The sequence below is a fragment of the Pleurodeles waltl genome, chromosome 11, assembly GCF_031143425.1.
Source record: "Pleurodeles waltl isolate 20211129_DDA chromosome 11, aPleWal1.hap1.20221129, whole genome shotgun sequence".
NCBI classification, from domain to species: Eukaryota; Metazoa; Chordata; class Amphibia; order Caudata; family Salamandridae; genus Pleurodeles; species Pleurodeles waltl.
In genome coordinates, this window is record NC_090450.1 from 77,576,348 (window position 1) to 77,598,683 (window position 22,336).

Below are 22,336 nucleotides of genomic sequence, written 5' to 3' on the forward strand. Positions count from 1 at the left end.
TCTGTCTTGTATGTAAGGATTCAGCAATCTTGGTTTCTAGTAATACTCCATCGTTGTAAAGTTTTCTTGTGGATTTTCTGCAAAAGGGACCATCTGCACGAGCGAATGACACCAAAATGTGTATTTTTTCCACACACATTTTCTTTTTCTTCTCCACATGCAAACATCTTTCCCTTAGGGAGAAACCCATTCACATACATGGGTTTGATATGTGGGATGTTCTCTTGCTGTTGACACCTTGAAAAGCATTTACCCCTATGTCTTTCTAGTGTGAAAACTACTTGAAAATATTATTTTGAATACCACAAAGCAAACATGAGGGTTTTAAAGTATTTAGTGCATTTTGCAGGGCGTCCACTTACCCCTCAAATGCCCCTTTCTCACTCCTAATATTATATGCTAAATTATATTTATGACAATAGAATCCCTCAAATCCTGTCTTTGACTGACTATAGGTTTTTTTGTGCGTACATACACATCACCTTTAGTAATTCTAGCTTGGAGTTGTTTATTGGTTGCACATTACCAACCTTTTGTAGTATTTTCTGTGAGCATGCTTCATTTATGCTTTTCTCACAATATTTATTATAAGTATCTTTGTCTTCATTACATATGTAATCTCAGCTTTAGAAATACTTCTTGTCCATAATGTAAAATCTAATCTTAAATTTCCTTTTATATGTCAGGTCCATGAACACATTTTTGATTATTTATTTGATAATCCTCCTGTTTGAAGCCATTCTCAGCACTATTTTGAAGTATACTTGGCAAGCAGAAGAAAAATGGGATGAACCGTTTTATAACCAAAAGACAGCTCATGAAAGAAATAGCAGCAAGGTTTGTTTTTCATCATTGTAAACAGAATAGAGGTAAAATGAATCAATTTACAGAAGTTAACTGAAATCTTACTGTGTTCAAGCATTTTAATGTTGTGGAATGTTAAAAACAAAAAAACATATCATGTGATTTGAAAATGTAAATTCATGCAGAAGCTATATCCTTCGTTGAGGAAGATGAGTCCTGTTAGGTAATGTTTAAAGGTTTTTTTTGTTAAGCAAGTATGGCTTTTAAGATAAAAATCATATTGGATAAATTGAAACCAATATATAACCTTACTTGCTACGATCAGTCTGCATTACTCTGACATACGTTTTCAAGGTGCATTCTGGTAGTTGTAGGATTCGTATTTGCCCATTCTTACAATTTGCTGTCTTGATACTGGTATTCAATGCAGTTAGGTTGTCGTTTCCATATGCTTGAATCGGCCTTCCTTATTTCTTGGCTTTTACATATTGTACCTCTTACCAGCCTCCTTTTATTCTATGTACTTAAAAAATTTATATGATATGCATTCACCATTCCTGGTATGAATTCCTCCACGCAGCAATAGTAATCATCCTTAAATTTGTCTTATGATAAAATTTGGGCAAGATGCATAACGTTTCTTCTTAGCTTTAGCAAAGTAAATCACTTCTCACATCATCTTAAAGAAGCTTTGGCATTTTGCTTCCACGGTTGAGTGCCAGGTTTCTGTTGAGTATGTTTAATAACTTTTTCTCAACCACGTAATCTTTAGAAGATTTTACTATGTGCAGAAATGTGCTTCTATTACCCCAGCCTTTCCTTTGCAAAGCAAGGCATGAAAAGTCAACAAATTATCAATAGCTCGTCTGGTCATGTAAGTTAGTACAATTACCAGACTGAGGATTCCAGCTAAACTGTTTAAATATGGTGAACATTTATTTGAGGTAACAATTATGTCTGATTGTGAACATTTTAGGAAGCATGGCCAGGTAAGATTTCAGATCTGCGTCATTAACGAGGATTGCTAAGGCCCTAGCAATATCCTGCTCAGTACTAAGCAGAAAAACTGCTGAGAAGGTAGCTTGATAATACAGCTGAAGTGAAGCGGGAGAAGCGTGAGCTCTGACAGATTATCTGTTTTGAGAGTCAGGAGGCCAATGGGCTTGCTCCAGAGCTGATGCAGGATTAGTGCTAGCGGGTCCACATTGTTTACCACAGGGAAGAGAAATGCCAAGCTGGTGGGCTCGGGAAGATGGCGGCCTTGAACAGAAGACTGGAAACTGTATTGAGAGGAGGATCGCAGAAAAGGCTGTGGATGCTGCATGCAGTTGAATGACTACTCTGTCTGGAGATAGCGACCAAGGCTTGAAAACGTGGTAAGTATGCATGAGGCTCGAAACCGGTGTGTACAGGCAGTCTGTCTAAGGCCCTTGAAACATACCAAAGTGAGATGGCAGGCTCAAAAAAGAGAAGCAGTGACTGTTAAGAATTACAAGAACCCTCACAGAAGATATTTAGAGGTGCCTTCCAGAGCTACTCTGCTGACATCTGAGACATGAGAATTTAGTAGTTTGAAGGTTGGCAGTGAAAGGTGGTTGCCCCAAGAGCTGGAGGAGCCATTTCAGTGCTGAACATTTTGTGGTGAGGAAACGGTAGGTGCTGCACGTCTCAATTTGGTGCTGGCCGGGTGACTACTGACAGAGCAAGCAAGCCTGGAATGTAGAGTGCTTTGACTGAAGACTGAGAAGAGGAAGAACTGGAGAGTATGAGCCTGTCTGGGCACCAGCCCGGGCGACTGGAGGGAATAAGCTGAGCCCAGTATGGAAACGGGTATATGAGAGAGAGCCCACTCAGAGACACAGCTTGGATGTTGGGGCATGGTGTTTGACCGAGATAAGTCTATTGAGGCACAGGCACCTAATGTCCTAGGGGGGTAACAGAAGAAGGAAGCCACTGTTCTAGTTTTGGAGTCAAGAAACTGAGAAAGATAAGGGTGTAAACTGAGGTGCAGTGGTGGGATTATCTTTGGGCTGCGGGAGAGCTGTCTCTGCCTTGAATAGGTAGTGATGTATGGGGAATGAATTAAGAAACTTTACCCTATATCCAGAGTATGCCACGTGGGGAAGTTCTTGAGGCCATGTAAGTCAACGACCAACGGGATCCACTAGTAGACACTAGGCTTCAGCCTGAAGGACCATTCTGGGCAATCCCTTTCTAAGATCCTTGCAGAGGAGTAGTCTGTGGGTGTGGGTGAATCTGGACAATAGAGAGATGGGGAAATACGTTGTCTGAATCTCACACAGCTAACAATGATGGACCAATAGATGCCGGCACCAAATAAAGGGAGGCACTCTGTAGCAAATGGTGGGAGATATGCAGGGGGAAATGCACGAGCTAGCCACTTCACAAATCCTTTCCACTTTCGAACCATCCAAACTGATGCTTGAGAATAAAGTTGGTGGCATCTCAGAATTGAATCTATGCTGGGTCAACCTCTTTAAAGTGAATGACCGATCTCTACAGTTAGATAAAACTGTGGATGAACTGAAAGACAAAGTTGTGTATTTGAAAATGACATTTCAATCCCTGTCTCAAAGCTCACCCACATCTTATAACACAAGATGCATTTGGCAGGGTCAGAGGCATCAATATTCCGTTTATTGGGTTTCCGGAGCGTGATTAGAACCAATCAGTGGAAATATTACTTGGATTTTTGGGCTTCGAAAGTCGAGTGGATTGTCTGCCTGCTTAACTGTTGAACAGATTCCCTGGGCATTGACATGGCCTGGAGTCCAGCCTCAAACCCTAATGACAAGACTGTGCGAATACACAGTGTGACGTATTAGGAACACAGAGGACACAGTTGACTAAGGCTCCCCAATCAGGCCATTCCAAGACCAGAAACTCTACGAGCCATGAACATAAAGTATATGTTAAACTGTGTCATCCATAATGAGAACTTACATTTTTTTTTCTACCCCTGAGGAGTTCTGAGAATATTTGAGAATGTGAGACTGAGGGGGTGGGCCTATTCTTGGAGGCTGTTCAAGATTGAAAAGGTGGGGTGCAATTACTGTGGCGCTCTGGATTCCCCTGGCTTGGTGGGCAACTAAGATGACACACAGGGAATGGAGGAGACGGATGGACAAAAGGTGATTCTGATTGTGATGGAAGCTTAAAGCAGAGACAAATGGTAATACCGTAACAGCTTGTCCTAAGAACTTTATAAAATTAGCTTACACGAAGGCTGGACTTTTGAACGTTTAGGGATTGATTGAATGTATTAAAGGGCACATGGGGTTTACAACGTAAGCATAGCAACAGAATTCACCACTGTAGTGCTGAGCTAGAGAAAAGAAGTTGGATAACAGGGTGAATGTGTGAGAAATATAGAGGGCATACTTCTGTGATTTAAGTGACAGACCTATACAGACAAATGAGTGCATTACAGTTAGCTCCCTGTCAGATCTCATCCACCAGTTGGAACACACGTGACTGCTTGGGGTGAGGGTGGGGTGTTGGAGCAATCTCTGGACTGCACTTGACTATACGTCTGACAAAGGTGCTAACTTCAGTGCGTGTGGGAAGACATTTTTGAAAGAATGTTTTTTCTTGTTATAAGTGAAGCTTTCAAGTTGAGTTGTGGTGTGTGTTTTTAAGTTGGGGAACTGAACTGGATAATGCTTGGTGTGCAACATCCGGATGTCATAACTGGAGATGCTGGTTGTAGGAGGAGGGTTAAAAAGGAGTGGAGGTTGCAATATGGCACAAGGAACCAGGAAGTATAGTCACACATCCTGGTCAGCATGCATCAAGTGTGACGAAATGGAGTGTAATGGTCCAAATGTAGCATGGGAATGGTGTTGGAAGACAATATGCTTGTGAAAATTATTGCAGAAGACAATTGTGGGGAATGATAGTTATTTATCACGAGGCATGTGATAGGGCTTAATAACTATGTAAATGCACAGAGTATACACTTACATTAGGAGAATTTAGCTGGGAATCTTGAACACAGTTAACTGAATGAGGAAAAGAGAAATTGCATAAGAGATGGAAAGGGCAAACATAGTCTACTGCCTACTTTTGTGAGGGGAGTGATGACATGGGTGACCCTAAGCCTACAGTTTGCACCTAGATGAACCAGGGTTTACGCTGAAGAAGGCTGTGTAGCAGGCTGTAGTATACTCAATGCAGAAAACCTGCCTTGTCAACATATATGCAGTAACTACTGATTAACATAACTTTTTTGGAGATGTTCTAGAAGCGAACACTTTCTATGGATATTGCTGTGATATGGGAGGGCGATATGATCTTTGTTATGGATAACAACCCCTTTGATAGACACTGTTCAAAGTGGACTGCTAAGCCTAGTATGTTTGTGGCTCTTAATGAAGTTGTGGAAGAGGGGGTTCTAAGCTAGGTGGAGATCATTTAACTCTGGGGTCCAAGAATACTGCTAGTTTGAATCCCATGGCACTTGCAGCAGTTTGGACTGCTTTGTGGTGACCCATGAAGAACAGTACAATTATTAAAAAGTGCAATATGTGGGCAGCTTTTTGTTTGTTTTGGTTGATGCTGGTGGAGGAACAGAAAAGTGCTGGGATCTCTTTCAGGACATTTTGGGTGAATGCTTTGGGGGGTCAGTATTTAAGTATCATCAAGATAATTACAAGACAGCCCGTAACCATGCAGTGGAATGGAAGGTCGTGAAAGTGATACTGGTGGGGGTGTATTTCCTCCATAGATGGCATTAGATTTCACTTAGAGCAGATGCTCACTAAACAGGTGGCAGCTAAAGGAAACAGTTCCAGACTCATGGGGATAAAAAAAGAGAGTGGGCTCAGGTTAGGAGGGCAGTAGGGGATACCTGGGATGAATCAGATAAGTTCACCAGCAGTATCCGCAAAGACTGCATGTGGAGGGTGATGAAATTGGTAGAATGGTGGCTGAAGAAGGATCAACCGTAGACACGGACGTTTAAGTTAAGAAGGTGGGATGAATGTGAGTTCACACAGGCAGAGATTACGGACACATTTAAGGACCAAGGAAGGTAGCAAGGAAGCTCACCAGTTATTTTACGAGCTAAAATATGGAACAAACTGCCACTCAAACATATGATCTTACAAATTTCTTGAAGGACCTTAAAATTTGTGTCTTCAAACAAGCCTAAATGTTGGCTCACAGTCTCTCATCATACGATCTCTGACCTTAATGTACTTTAGGTGGTTTCTCTATTCTATTAGGGAGGTTATAGTGCATAGAAGCTCTTAAGCAATAGTAGTGCTTTATGAATCTCAGTTAAGTTATAATACATTAACACTCGGTGCAAGTATATTGATAACCTCATAGAGGGATGATAGTCTATTTGGGAAGGCTAAGATTTCCCAGACTGTTGATACGGGAGATAACAGCACTGGAAACTACTGAACTGATGGAAACAACAGCAGATTTACGGTGTAGGAATAAACTGTCTAGGATGAGGGTATGATACTGCTATGCTTTCCATACCTAATTCTATAGTTAGGCCAAAGCTGTGAAAGGGTGATGAAAAAGATTGTGGAGAGACTCCTGTGAATATTTAGTGCTTGGAATCCTTCAAACTTGCTGGGAGAGATATATCTACAGCTCCGTGGATGTCGGAGGATGTGAGATCTTAGGTGTCATCATCCATTTAATAAATTACTGTTTGTTACACCTATATATTTGAGCATTTCTGCTATCACAATTGTAGGGTTCCTGTCACTTTTCTTGAAGGGTTTCATTAGGGTTTAGAAACAGTGGGTTTTCTTTCAGGCCACCCTTGGGTAGATTAATATTAACAAGAAAGGGATTCCCAGCAGTTAATACACACGACTCCAGTCTTTGCGGTAGCCCTGTCTTATCATACCCCATACTTGTTTGTAATAGTTTGAATATGCGCATTGGTCAAGAATCCATCTAACCGGTCAGGCGACATTCCTGCCTTCAGCGTGTTTGAATTATAAGAAGGTTTTTTGGTTTTCCGTTAACTGAATATAACTTATTAGAAAACAACAGAAGAGAAATTATTGTTTTTCAGTGGAAAAAGACTGTCTTCCCTACACTTATACAGGCTTGGTGCTCTCTGGTGTCAAAGCAGTGCATGTGCGGTTACTACATTTATGCACTTTTTTGATGGATGCTCCTGCTGTTCCCCACTCCGATAATATTAAGTTATTTACCATGCCATTGTGTCCATCAAGTAAAAGCCCCTGGACCTTTCAACTCCTGTTTTGGGACCATGGCTTGCTCATCTGACTTCAGCATGCTGTTCTCTGTATTCTGCTTTGTGGTGGTTTGAAGCTCAAATCTAGCCAGGCTTCAGTCCAGGGCTAGTGGTGCTACCATAATGTAATCTCTTCACAGAGTGGACTAAAACATTGAATTCTGAAACATCTGGTATCATGATTGCATCTGAATCCACAGTGACCTCTGGTGATACAATGCCCGCCCATAACAATCTGGACCCAGGACTCCAGTTCTTAGTTTTACATTCTGATGAGTATGCCCCTCAGAGCAGCATCTATCCACAGAGGGTTCAGGATCCATATCATGTACATCTTCAAAGCCCATATACAAGTCTGGAGTGGAGTTCTGCAAATGGATTTGTCTAAAATGAGCTGCTTAAGTTGGTGCTAATAGTAGTGATCTGTAAATAGCCAGTTCAGAATCTTAGAGACAACTGCTTTGTGTTTACAAGCTGCTCTGTCTTCAGTCATGTTCTTACTTGAACAGTTACTTTAATAATGCATATGTTGCAGACAGTTTAAATGTATACATAATGTGTGCATTAACCCTTTTTACAATTTTATAAACTTTAAACATTGGAAAACACTGAAAAAATCCCTCTTGAAATAGAAACTGAAAACAAAAGTGTATAACGTTTAGTTTGAAAAGCATGCATTGAAATTGTTTGAGGTTTTATCTAGTAATAATGCTGGGAATCAAGTAACAAACCCCATTTTTGTGTTATTTGGTTAAGTTTTACATCTCAAATATGTGGAGTTGTGCTCCACCTAATAACGAGCCTTGCAGATTCTGGGGAAAATATCTTTGTCTGTGCGAAATGGTCACCTCGTCTCACCTCAAAACATAAACTATCAGTCTTCCAGGATTTACTAATCTCATCATTTCTTTAGATTATCACCCGGGTAGATTTACTGCTTGGCTTGTGAATCTTTTCAAGGGGTGATGATTCTGCATGTAGAGGTATCCGCTGAAGTGGATACTCTACCTGCTGATTCCTCACTGATCTCCCCAACTTCCCCATTCTGAAAGGATGGTCTTAGACCCATTTAATAAGATTCCAAATTAGATTTCTGTACTGCTCTAATTTGTGGCTTCTTTCATAGTTTCTGCCTCTGAGGGCTCAGTTAATAACAGGTGTGCAACGGATTATCTGCATGCCAGAATGGGCACTGTTTGGTTACAGGGATTTCACCACAACTTCACTTCTGGCATCGAGATGGAGCCAGCACCCCATACGGGTACTGGAGGGCTAGATCAGAAGTTTCTGGATCCAGTGTCACCTGCAAGAGGTCATGAATTTGTAGGTAGATGGAGAGTCTACAAGAAATATTGTGACCGAAGATTAGTAACTTTTTCATTTACCTTTCACCAGGCAATCCTAATTGGAACTATAAGAAATTCACGAAAAGCTACTAAATGTACATAGGAAGGTTTCAGAATGTGTAGTTACATGTGTCTGTCTTGTACTTTGTACTGTACCCATCGATATTGAGCACTTGTGTGGTTTATTGAATCAAACTCTGGTAGAGTGAATACACTAAAGGATCTTCACGATTGGGTTACCTGAAAGCGGGCTTGCATTAAAACACAAGTTTTATGCTGTGACACTTACTCTAAATTTGTTTATTTTAGGAATGGAGAGGCTTGAAAATAGTGTCAGTAAAAACCTTCGTATTATACAGCATTTTTCTTTGGGAAAGTGTTATCAGAAACTGAGTTCCCAATATGACAATAGTTGGGGGGGGGCGGGGCGGAATGGAGGTTTATCAATCTAGTTGTTTACTACAGTTGTGGGGACTACAGCAAGTACCCTCTGAGAAGTGGTGGCTGAAGAAAGGGAATCACTTGTAAAAGCCCTTAGAGAGAGGGGAAAGGCAGCACGGTGCAAGCGCTTAATGCAACAAGTAGGTCTTTTGTGCCACGTCACGCACAGCAGTAGCCAGGGTTGTTGGAATTGTGAGTCTTCTTTACATTGTTTATATGTTGTCTGGGTTAGATCTTGTCCAGTGAAATTAATAGCTTTCTTTTTTAGGAACTACTCAGTACACAAGGCACTGGAGACCAACCGAGAATGTTGGCACAGTAGCTGTAAACAATCTTGCATTTAATTTGCTTTTGTTTCTGTTATCAAGAGTCATAACTCCAGCAACATAGCTTGAATGTAAACACTTTTACTTTGTTTTAATTATTCAGTTAATTATTTTGAAAATTACTATTATAGCACATTCCATGCAAACAGCAGTGAGCTAAATTTTGACCTATAGGTGTGAATTAATGCCTGAATGTTTTTCTCTTTTTATAGATTCTAAGGTTTATTTCAGATTTCCTCGCTTTTCTAGTACTTTACAATTTCATAATCCCCATTTCATTGTACGTGACTGTGGAGATGCAGAAGTTTCTTGGCTCCTTTTTCATTGGCTGGGATCTGGATCTTTACCATGAAGAAACTGATCAGAGGGCACAAGTGAATACTTCAGACCTGAATGAGGAACTGGGACAGGTAAAAAGTGGTAAAGTGTTAATAGTTTTTTGTGTTTATCTGCAGGTATGTGTTAGTGTCTATATGGTTGTTCCGTTAACGAAGAAAGTATTATATTGTTAAATTTGGCACACCAGTGAAATCATTGGGTCTTTGTTTGGGCCTTATAGATATCGGAGTTGTCCGGTTTCAGCAGAAAAAATGCTTTATTGCTGATTGCACACATGGTTTGGGTGTTTATTAATAACTTCTGAACATATGTCATAGATATCTATACTCTGGAATTTAAAGAAAAACAGAATTCCTGTTGTGCAAATTAGGAAATATATTACTGCTTGAAATAATTTACAATATTGTAATCTCCTTGCTAAAGGTGTTTAAAACTAGATGAATTTCAATTATTTTCAGCATAGCAACATATTTTGGATATTGGGCTTTTTACACAAATTGATTTCTGTTATATTATGCACAGGGTGTAAGGCTGTACAGTTACAGCAAGGCCACCTAGTTTACAAATATCACCTAATGGTGCACATCCCAGTTCCTGTGTGAGGAGTGGATGTTCTGATTGGTCAGACTGGCAATCAGTAAATTTGAAAAATGGGATCCAGTAAAGATAATCATTCATGAAGCTGTTGAAAAACTAGAGAAACTAAAAATATCAGTAGGGTCTGAGATGTCAGAACTGGCTCATTGAGGAACCAGCGTCTAAAGCTTGTGTCGTTTAATAGTTTTGTTGCTATTTTTACCACAAAATGATTATTCTGCAACCTATTGACTTCATTGCCAGGGTGTCTGACACAAATTTAGTAAGTATAAACCCCACCACATGACGAATAAAACCTTTTGAATATCTGTCTTAAGCTGAGGTTTTGACCACAGTAATGTCACTGGCATCTGCAAAGGCCCACTATGTGCGTGGCATTTTCCAGCAAAGTTTATCACACGGTTTTGGGTCTTTGTTCCTAAATTGCACCCCTCCTCCTTTAATCAAATAATGGGTGTGTCTTCTACCCCTTCGATTTGTGATTTCTTAACCCAGACTAATACTGATTTTAAATACATGTAAGGATTTGTTAAATTTAGCAAGTAACCAAAACCAATATATACTATGTAATCGTACCACATTCTCTCCCGTTTGCTTTTTGACTTGTAATGCTCATTACGTAATCGACCTGTTATAGTATGGTGATGCAGTTAACATGCCACAAGTCACATATTTTGTGAACTCCTGGAAGTATTCATCCAGGTAAACTAAGTCCCTGTTTACAATTATAGATTAGACCTGTTTATTTTTATTTTGTGGTTTTATGTAGTGTTAATGTACACTTTATATCATATTGACAGTATAAAATTTCTGTGATTGAGGCGAAATACAGCAAGTGAATGGATTCTTCTTTTAAGCAAATTGGCAACAGCATTTATTTTCTTTTCTTTAGAGCTTGCAGGTAAAAATTGGCTTATGTGGTAACCTATTTATATGAGGTGTAATTGACTGTCAATGCTGTTTTTTGTTTTTTCTTAAACACATTTTGATGTTCCAAAAATAGACAACCACTTTAGTACTGGACTTAGGAAGCACATTTTTTGTTCTAAGGTACCTCCCTGGGGCACTGGTAATTAAGTATGTAGGGTGGGCCACCTCCCCGGGGCCAAAGTTTATAAATGAATACGGGGTGTGCACCCGGCCACCCCACACCGCTGCTCCGGGGACCTCCACAACCCTGGGGCACTGAATAATATGCATGCAGGTGTGCCACTGGGTCACCTCCCTGAGGCAAAGGATCTAAAAAGAATGTGTGGGGGGCGCATGCGCCCCCCCCTATGCAGAGAAGCAGATGAAAACATTGCTCCCGCAAGAAGGGAGCTGCTATTTTAAGCTGCACACTCCTTGCGTGAGCAATGCTGGCTTCCGCAAGAGTCGGTTGGGGGACCATCAGAGATCCTCCCCTCAAAAATTCAGACGGGATAATTTTGTGGGCCAGGATTGGTTTGCTTTTTCCTTAATTGGAAACTACATGAAGGACTAAAATGGGGAGTTATATCCAGATGTAAATAAGGGTTGATTCATTGACAAGAATGGTTTACCAACAGGCTATATTTTAAAACTGTGGATGATAATGGATATGTGAGTGATTTTTTTCTTGGTTTCTATGATTCTAAATCACGAGCACTTTTTTCTTTTGACACCTTTTTTGTCCTTCTTTGTATATATGAGGGGAGGATCTCTGATGGTTTTTGTGTAAATATTGAATAAGATATTTTGTATAGAAGTAATAACAAAGAAGAGATTGGGAATGTTATTTATGTCTATGCTGTACACTATACTATCTTTGAGCAACAAGTGTTTGGTTATTTGAAATGAATGATTAATGAAAATAATTGTTACCGGATGGATCGTTGTCGTTTGGTACTACTAACAGACATCCCTTTTCCCTGCTCCCCTTCCCGGCAAACATCATAGAGAAAAATTGTCAACAAACAACTGACCTGTTTCCTCGAGGAAAATAACACTCCGGACCCATTCCAGTCCGGATTCCGCAGCAACCACATCACCGAAACCGCCCTCATCGCCACCACCAACGATATCAGGACCATACTTGACGTCATCGAAGCTGCAGCCCTCATCCTTTTAGATCTCTCAGCTGCTTTCGTCACAGTCTGCCACCACACCCTAGGCACACGTCTCAACGAGGCAGGAATCTGCGACAGAGCTCTGGACTGGATCACCTCCTTCCTCACCAGCAGAACTCAGTCTGCCTCTCTCCATTCCGCTCTGAAGCCACCAAAATCATCTGCGGCGTACCTCAGGGATCTTCCCTCAGCCCAACCCTCTTTAATGTCTACATGGCTCAGCTCGCTAACATTGCCTGATCTCACAACCTCAACATAGTCTCATACGCCGATGACACCCAGCTAATTCTCACCTCACCAAGGACCCCGCCATCGCAAAGACCAACCTCCACAAAGGAATGAAGGCCATCGCCGAATGGATGAAGAACAGCTGCCTGGACCTGACTGCTTCGCTCCGCCAACCTTGCCCTGGCCACCGTCCCACACATCCACAGAATGACCACCGGTGGCAGATCGTTCTCACACCTCGTCGCCAACACGGGGAACACACTTCCCACCCACTTGCGTCAGACACAGGACCTACTTACCTTCAGGAGACATCTCAAGACATGGCTGTTCGAGCAGTAGCAAAACCCCCTCCTCGCACCCCCCACCCCCCTTTCACCCAGCCCTGGCGCCTTGAGACCCTCACGGGTGAGTAGTGCTCTTTATAAATAATCTGATTGATTGGTTGATATAGAGCAGAACATATATGGGCATTTTTTAAAAAAAAATTTTTACTGTACCTTTGGATCAGTGAATTAAGACAGATTGCTCGCAGTCCTGGTATAAGAAGATGAACAAAGATTCGTTTATGGGCCAGTCTTATTAAAAAAAAATTCTAAAGGTCTAAACTGTGGTATTGTTTGTTTTTGTTTAAAGTGATAATTTGTCCAATACAGTGTTTTTTTTTTTTTTTTTTTTTAAATGTCTCTTTGAAGGTGGAGTACGTGTTTACAGATAAAACTGGCACTTTGACAGAAAATGAGATGCAATTTCGGGAATGTTCCATTAATGGCATTAAATACCAGGAGATCAGTGGTCGACTTGTTCCTGAAGGGGTGACAGAAGACTTTCTAGATGGATCACTCCCAAGCCTTGTAAGATTTGTTTTATTACAATTATTACCAGATTGTTCCTTCCTTAATTCGTTACAGCTACACTACAGAAATTGCATTCCTGAAGGATAAGCCAGTACATGCTCTTTTATCCAGAAGTCTAACACTGCCTTCATATTAGGGCAGTTGAATGCCCAGGGGTCTGAATCAGGCTCAATGTCTTTCTTCGTTATCTTTGTTCTTTCAGATATGCTCTTTCCTATTTCTAACTTGTTACTTATGAATTTCAGAGTTTTTTATTATTATTATTTTGAAGATGGACTCATGGATTCGATATTGAGTTTCTAATGGTCCTCATCTATAGAATACTCATTCAGATATGTTCAGCAGTACCTTTTACACATCAGTTGGTGGCTACAGTGGCTCCGCATTAACTTTATTATTTGCTGGATATGCCTTCCCTAGGTTGAGATAGGCACTAAATTTGCATTCTGACATCTGTTCCTTTCTTTCTATGACAACAGATCTGAAGCTACATTGAGACACTTACTACAGAATACTTATACTAAATTTCAGTGTGGAAGGGAAGGGAAATATATCACCTACCAAAACTGCAGGGTTTAAACCCTGTGGGTAATATTGCAAACAAATGTCTGTGACTGCTCACGTATGGTTTGCCTGTGGTGGGACCCCAATTTCAAGTCTTGCAGGTATTGTGCCTTGAAGTGCACACCAAGCCCATTCGAGACTGGATAATGAAATACCCAGAGTCCCCACACCGGTATCGGTTGAGTTCTAAATGTAGTTTCAGATCTTGAGGTCACTCAGAGACCGCTCTTCTTCATTTTCTAAGTACTCAGGCAAATCCAAGAAGAATCTCAAGAGGTCCAAGCAGGTCTCTTCCCTGTCTTGCCATTCTTATCTCCCAAGAATTTGTCATCGTACCTCCAGGTTGCGCTTCTGAAGTCACTCTCCTTTAAAGTTGATTGCGACCCTTATTCTGCGGAAACCAGGATTTCCGGGGCTGTCTATGATGCTGCAGCAAATAGAGGTCTTTCACGAAGCCATATCGCAGTTTTTTGACACATTACCAGCTTGCCTGCAGGCACCAAGTAACGCAGAGGCCTTCCTTCAGGGCTTTTTCTGGCAGGTCCTTCCTCGGTGCTAGTTTGTTCCTGTTAGGGCCTTAGCCCCACTTCTGTACCGGTTACCTCCCTGGATCCCTCGTTTCATCCACCAGATGGCCAACCCATAGTGTCGTCTGACAGTGCCAGCCCATCTGAGGTCTCTTGCTCTTTTATCTGAACCACCACCTTTTTACCACCCTTCTGATTCCCACACAGTGCCTCTACTTTCTGGTAGGACTCATGTCCGCCATGAGTTACTCAGCACAGGCTCTGGCAATGGGAGGCTATGTCGCAGGGGATGAGGTTGCCCAGCTTTATCTATCGGACAACTGTTACGAGGACCTCCAAGATAGATGCCAGTGATCTGAATAACTCCCCAAGCATTGGACTAGTTTTCCCTCCAAGCCTGGTCACAGAAGAGGGTGTCTTCTTTGTTATGGTTATGCAAAGGATGGCGAAGAGTTTAGATCTTCAACTTCACACTCAAAGTTAAAATCGATGTTCTGAAGGATATGTTGCAGCCTAGCCGGTCAACTTCTCAACCCCTAATCCCATTCAATTAGGCTCTGACTGATAAAGTCTTGGGTACCTCTGCCAGACCCTGCTCAGACCCGTCTGTGCATCACCAGATGCCATCGCTTGACACAGCAGCACACTCCTGGGTGCTTTGTGGCTCAGGCTCTGACCAGTAGAATGAACCCGAACTTGCCCCATGACAGGGAATAAAAAAGTGGACCTCTACAAGTTTGACGGTTTGTTTATTGAATGCCAGCTGCCTCTTAGGCTGCTGATACTCATGCAGATGCAGGGCTGCCGGCGCCACCTGCGTTAAGAGTATAAAAGCGGACATGCTTGGAGTGTTCTGACATCTGTGTCTAGCTCTAATGTTGTAAAATAAAGTAAAATGGAGTGTGTCTAATGGGCCCATATGGTTGTTTTACTGGGAGAAAAAACTCACTGCTGTCCAGAATTTTGCAGCAGCAAGACAGCATATCTTAAACATAATATTCAGAAGGCTTCGATCCCAACAGTCTGCATTTTTGTTTAAATTATATTATATATTTTTTTTATTGATTTCAATAAATTGAATGTATGAGGGCTGAATACATAAGTAATACGCTACACACATATACTCTGATTTAGAGTTTAACGGATAGGCTAGCCATCCACTGTGTTATATGTACCATATGCTGTAGTACACTTCTAATACAGAAGATGGGATGCCTATCACATTAGGATCAGAGCATCCCAACCCCCAAACTCCAAATAAAGCCCATAGTCACTAATTTAACAGTCATTCTTCATTCTTTTAGGAGACTACCAATAGTACCTTATTCCTGTGGTTACTCACACATCATTATATAGGGCAAATAACATTTCTCGAGATATGAATGCTAAATGGGCTGTACCAGGGCACAAAGTAGTGGCACACATACCATCTTACAGTTTGGGGATTGCTATCAAAGATGATCCAATCCTTTTCCTGGAAATGAATGATATCCTAGGTGTATGTAAGTACACAACTGTGGACTAATTGGCTAAAAATGCAGTAATTACAAGAAACCAGAAAGGGCAACATGTTCTGGTCTAAATTAGGCTATATTTTTTTGTTTTTAATTTTAATTCAAACTTTTATTCCACATTAGGGTCTAATGACATGTCATGTTGTGTTTCTTTTTGTACTAGAGTCTAAAAGAAGAGCTGTTCCTGAAAGCTGTGTCATTGTGTCATACAGTTCATATCAGTAAAGATGTAACCGATGGTTTAGGAGATGGCCCCTGGAATGCAAATGGAATAATATCCCAACTGGAATACTATGCTTCCTCACCAGATGAGAAGTCCCTAATAGAAGCTTCTAGAAGGTGGGTACTAAATGTTTGGTGATTGTGTCCTTCAAAATGAGTGTTGGACTTCATTAAAAAACAGGATCGAGATCGGATAGTTGGACTCTGCATGTGTTCTACTTTCTGCAAAATTAGCACATTTTCTTAGGCAACTTATAAAATAATAGGGATCTTCAAGAGCCTGGGTTAATTTGGCATTCGTGAGTTTGAAGAGATGTTATTCATCAATAGAGTCCACGTTTCATGAATGTTGCTAAATTTGTGCTTCAAAAAACACAAATTAGATCGATAGTTGATGCTGTAATGAAAATGTTTACACCCTTAGAATAGTTAGTGGTTGCTTGTAAAAAAAACAAAAAACAAAAAAAAAAAAGCTAAAACCACTGCAACCATTTTTTATTGCAGATGTCTAAAAACTGTATCAAAAATGTACATGAAAGCTATCAATCATAAAAAGGTACTATGATGTGTTATTCTGATTAAGTGTGGCCAACCATATAGCGTCATGACACTATGATACCTAGTAGAACACATTATGTAAAAAGCTACAGTTCTTGATGCATTGCAAGCATAGGAGGCACTTATGTCGTGGTAGCCAGAATGTTGTAAACAAACTATCCTGCTTGTAAGCATTAACATGTTCTTAAAAATAAATGCATTTCTACAGCTCCTTGTATAATATTGTAAAATCATTAGGCCATGTCCTAACACGTTATAACTTCCTTAAAAAAGGAACATTAAAATAGTAAATTGTGCATATTTTATACATAGCCAATCTTTACTAATCAGCATAATCACTTACGGTAATCATTGCTGGCAGTCTTTCTTGATGCAGAAAATGTTTTCATATAAATCCCTGTGGGTGGGCCTGATGTGGACATGTGAACAAAACTATGACTTAGAGGCAGCACATTTGCCAAATATTTGTTCTTGTAATTAAGGTTAATCTACTTAAGGTGAAAGTGACGTACAGTGGTGCTGCATGTGTATTTAACAGACGGGAGCACCCAGAGCATATCACACATTACTATCTGATAGAGACTTCTAGTTGCAGATTCCTTACCTTAGAATTTCCCTCAGGTGTCAGACTGAATCCGGAGATTTTTCTTCGAGCAGTACCCTTATTGAATCTGCATCTAGAATATGTCTCTTCCACATAGTTTGTTACCAAGGTAAGTAACTTGTTCTGCAACACCACCTTCACCTTAAACATCATACTCGATTATTTATCAATTAAAGAGCTCTCTTGTGTACTTCAGTTCTTATGGGGTTCTAATGGATACTGCACATTCTTTATGTGAGAAATTGTTTTGAAATTTTTACAAGACTAAAATGAGTAAGCTGAAAACAGGTGCATGTGGTGTGAAATGCCTGACTCTGGGGCTCGTGTCCTTCAGTATGTACAACTAAAGCACTCCAGTTGGATTGGACAAAGATGGTAAAAGATTACAGGTTAATCACATTATACCAGCCATTCAAATTTAAGGTGTTTTGAAGGCCAAATAACTTTTTTCAACATAAATAAAAGTAATGTGAGGCAATGTTAGTGATAATGTGCAGAGGACATTCTCTGTCAGCCCTATCTGGAACTGAAACAGATTAGTTCTGCAGGAGCCCAAAATGTTTAAAGCTGAGACTCCCTACTACTTGGATTACCTTCCTCCAGAAAGAAAAGCTTCAACAGTTCTTTCCGGGAGAGTGCCCAAAGTGTGGAAGTCTTTCTTTCTTTCTTTCTTTTTTTCCATTGTGCCCCTCTCGAGTGCTTGTTGGTCCAAGCTTTCTCCACACTGAGGCTTAATGTAGGTGCTGTTTCAACCCACCCAGTAGACAGGGAATTTAAGAACATTTTAAGGTGTAGGGTAGTCTTTTCAGTAGAAAGCTTGGCCTTATGATCCTTAAATGCTACATGTTTACTAGGCTCTTATATCATTTGGGATGGATACAACTGGTCACCATTGACAACAAAACTGCTTTGTATGACAGTGCAAAGGTAGGGGTAAGGAGTGCACTCAGCAGATTCAGCCCTCTCCTCCTCCTATTCCTAAGCATCTACTTGGAAGCAGGTGTACATTGTGAAGGAGCATGTTATACTATTGGGAGGAAGGGTGTCTGACATCCTACAGGCAGGGACGGCCATTACTGGAGACCCCTGGGCCCTACAGATGGTAAAATAGGGTATGCTCAACCTTACTGTTTGCCAGCATCTACCCCATTTCCTCCAATCCCCGGGCAACCCACGCTTCCCAAGACCATTTGTGGGTCCTTCAACTGAAGTTGGCAATCCTGTTGCATAAAAGAGAGAGTGAGTTGTCGCCAGAGCAGGAAAATGAGTAAGTGCTATTCATGATACTCCCTGGTTCACAAAAAGGACTTCTGTCTTCCTCTGGTAGCGTTGGTAGCCAGTATACTAAGGTTTGCACCAACGTTGGCCTGTTGAGGCTATGCACTGGCCACTGTGTGAGTATCTGGTGGCGTTGTCTGCCTTCTTTATGTTCTGCAAACCAACCATCGCAGTGTGCTTAGATATTTGAAAGATTTGACAGATGTGTATTCACCGATTTGTTTCACTTATCATGCCACAGTGAGACTAACCTCTTATTTTTGTGTTCTTTCACCCATTGTGAAGTTGGTAGTTGAGGCTTCACATGTTTAAAAAATCATTTTGGTTGCCATAATGTTGGCTTGCCGACTTACATCCTCTTTGTGTTTCTTTCTAAACTAAATATACTTTTCTTCCTAAGGTTGTGACCTCCTTTTTACCTGGGACAGTCCATTACCGTACCTACTTTTTACCTATACCCTCACTCCATCATGGAGGAAAAGAGGGAGAGGCTGCACAGGTCGGACTACAAATGTGTAGTGAATTTCCACAACAAACCCACAAAGCACAGCTCCTTGTTGGCTACACGGGCAGCAAGAAGGGCAAAATGTTTCACAAAAGAAAACCCTCTCACTGAATTAACTTTTTTTATTAACATTTGCACTCTGATGAAGTAACCGCCCAAGCTAATTCAAGCTCACTATACCAGAGCTAAGTCCTCTACAGTGGCTTTAACCAAGGGAGGGCAGGTGGCAGACATTTGCAAAACAGCAACACTGCCTTCCCTACACACCTGTGCCAGGTATTATTGCTTGGACTCTGAGGTGAAAAGGGACTGTAACGTCAGCTGTTCTGTCCTGCTATTCTTGTCTAATTTGTCTTCAGACTCTTCTCCTAGGGGAGTATTGAACATTGATTCAAAGGTGTAATGAACATCTATTCAAGGGTGAGGAACCTTCATGTAGAGGTATCCATTGTAAGAAAAAGTTACTTACCTTTGGTAGTGATCTTTCTGGCATGTACTCTGTATACATGCCTTCACTGACCCTCCCACCTCCCCGTTCAGAAGAAAACTGTCATCAGTTGTTGCACTGCAGTGACGTAATTCTTCCGACCCCTCTTGAAAGATGTTGAAAAAAAGAGTAGAACATGCATCGGTGCGCTGGGTGGGTCACTTTGTTCCATCCAGTTACATCACTATGGCTCCAATACGGACATCGACTTTGTCAACGCCCCCTATTGCCACCAGACAGCTATTTCAGAAGTTTCTAGATCCAATCTAGCACCTGATTAAAGTGTCAGGTTGTCACAGCTGGTCAAGTGGAACAGATCATTTTCCAGAGGACTTTAGCAGACCTCTTGACTGTGAAATTCACATTGCCCTCTTATTATTTTGTCCTCTCGCTGCTGTGGGCCCTGGATTTTGAATGACTGTAGGGTTGCATTTGATGTGAATAGCATGCATGACACAATGTTATGCTGTGCAAGAGATAGCAGGTGAAGATGATCTTGCACACAACATCTGGTAAGTATGGTAGAACTGCCCTATTGTGACACAAGCACCAAAAGCTCTACAGTCATGCAGTGCTTGCTTACAGATAAGACCGCCTTTGTCTGAGGTCTTTCTTGTGGTAGTGTATTAGAGGGGCATGGAGGGATGTTAGGTCAGCAAATAACAGTGAGGGTAGTGAATACCCAGATCTATGACTGGGGGTGAGTGTTTGAAAAGTTTCAAAACTCCGTCCATCATTTTATTTTGAGATGAATTTAAATGCTTGGTCTGAATTGAGTGGTATTTGAATAGGCGTGCAACTAAGGTTTGAAGAATCAGCACTTGCTCAATTATTTATTTGATAGTGTGTTTTGAATGAAAGTCTCTGTACTACTGGTGACATGCTCGCCCCATATTTGTTCTGTAAAAACCCACTTTTTCTGATGTCTCACCCATTGAAAATCCCTATTTTTCCAACCCGAATTGAAACATTTGACCGAGTGAAATCAGCTGATATGGTTCATTTCTATATGCAGCACTTCTAAAAATCTGCTGTGATACAAACCAGTTTTGCTGAAATGTTGTATTTTATTCTGTATTCAGTGAATTAGTTCCTTAATGTCTGCCATGTTGTCGTTGGCTGCCACTGTGAGGGAGTTATAGATGAAAATATTTTTTTGACAGATATATATTAAGATTGGTTGATTTGAGTCAGTGCATTTGTAATATGAACTGTTTCCAACAGCGGGTGAATTTTGGGACATAAATATTTATTTGAGCAGAAGATGTTCAATACTAACCAGGGTTTGACATGTCAGTGTGACAAAATCTTTGGAAAATGTTCTTCCTTTTTAGTAATGTGATAGAACAATATGGATTTTTTTTGCGCGTTGTGCATGATTCTATTAACTTGATATCATTATGTACCTTTGATGTAAGCCATGACTACCTATAAGCTAATTTGTGAATTTTACCATGAAAAATACATATTGAAAAATATAGCTGCTTTCGGGATGGCCACTGAATCATGTTTTTACTTTACTAACTGGAAATATTTTAACTAGTTAAAATAGTTTACTGGCAAAAAACAGATCAAATAATAAAGCAGTTAGCCTCCACATGCCATCACTGTAAATTAACTGGTCTCTAATAAATATTTATAACTTCCTATTCCTTTTCTAATATGTCTTAATAGATATTTTTATATTCAACAGCATAATGATTCCCTAGGGTATAATGTGAAGTTAAAGAGTTAGACATTTGATATACAACTAGTGATATATTTTTAATATAAATTTAATTATCAAATTCCGTGACAAATAAAACTATTGTCTTAATCACAGAACAGTGGGGAAATTTGTGAGTGTGTAGTAGTTTTCTACTTAAGTTTTGCAAAACAAATTTGCTCTGCTGCTGATTTTAAGGGTTATTAATATACCATTACAACTATATGTACATTAGTAAAGTGATTGTCCAATTCCGAGGAAAAGGAATGCTTTAGTTATTTAAAAAAAAAAAAAAAAAAAATGCCTAGGCCTTGGACACGCCATGATTGAGTATACTAAACCTGAAACCTCCTATGCTAACTCTAAGCCTTCTTGGAAATGTAAGTTGTGGGTGTAAGATTCCCTTCAACATCATTCATCTTGTATTCAGGAGCCTGACTAGCGAGGACCATTGAATAGTCAATGCAACTGAAGATTTTTTTTGGTTGCTGATGTATGGCAGGGAGCACTTGCGTGATGGATCCGTCTTAATACCGAATTTCAGTTCTCATTTATTCCTTATCTACCTACCCAGTAGGGACAGGGCAGAGTACTGATTTATGGTTAATGCACAGTATGTGACTCCACAACTGATTTGTGGTTCAGAAGGATAAAATGTCTTTATTGCAACCATAGGTTTGCTGCTTATATCAGGAGGAGATTCACGTTTAATAGACTCCTCTGTCCAATTAATAATGAGACAAAATATGAAGTCTACATACCTGAAAAATAAACTACTTGCTTGATGGTCAATGATATGTCTAAAGGTGAAGTGTTTTTGGACTCCATTGTGGCTTAAGGGCAACGTCTCATGGTCTGATTCCAGAAACACCCGCAGTTAACGTTCAAATAAATGATTAGTAAAACAGCTTTGAGATTTCGGAGCCCAACACTGAATAAGGAAATGCATATCCCAACTTATGAATTTACAACAGAGGAAATAACGGAGAACAAATTGCACAATGGTTACAGGATAGTATCATTTTCCTCCCACTTCGACTGATAACATCAATTTAGAGATGTTAACTTTGAAAGATGAGATCTCCCTCATATCTTGCCTTCGC

At 40.4% G+C, this 22,336-nt stretch overlaps 1 protein-coding gene across 3 annotated transcripts in view; it reads left to right on the plus strand.

Moving 5' to 3' along the window:
• ATP11B (ATPase phospholipid transporting 11B (putative)) overlaps positions 1-22,336 on the plus strand; it is a 456,703-nt gene that overhangs the window by 183,559 nt on the left and 250,808 nt on the right. For all 3 annotated transcript variants that reach the window (XM_069213099.1, XM_069213101.1, XM_069213100.1), the window contains exons 11-14: positions 687-837; positions 9,377-9,574; positions 13,108-13,266; positions 16,038-16,213. In XM_069213099.1, coding sequence (XP_069069200.1) covers positions 687-837; positions 9,377-9,574; positions 13,108-13,266; positions 16,038-16,213 — 684 coding nt within the window. The remainder of the gene's footprint in view (positions 1-686; positions 838-9,376; positions 9,575-13,107; positions 13,267-16,037; positions 16,214-22,336) is intronic.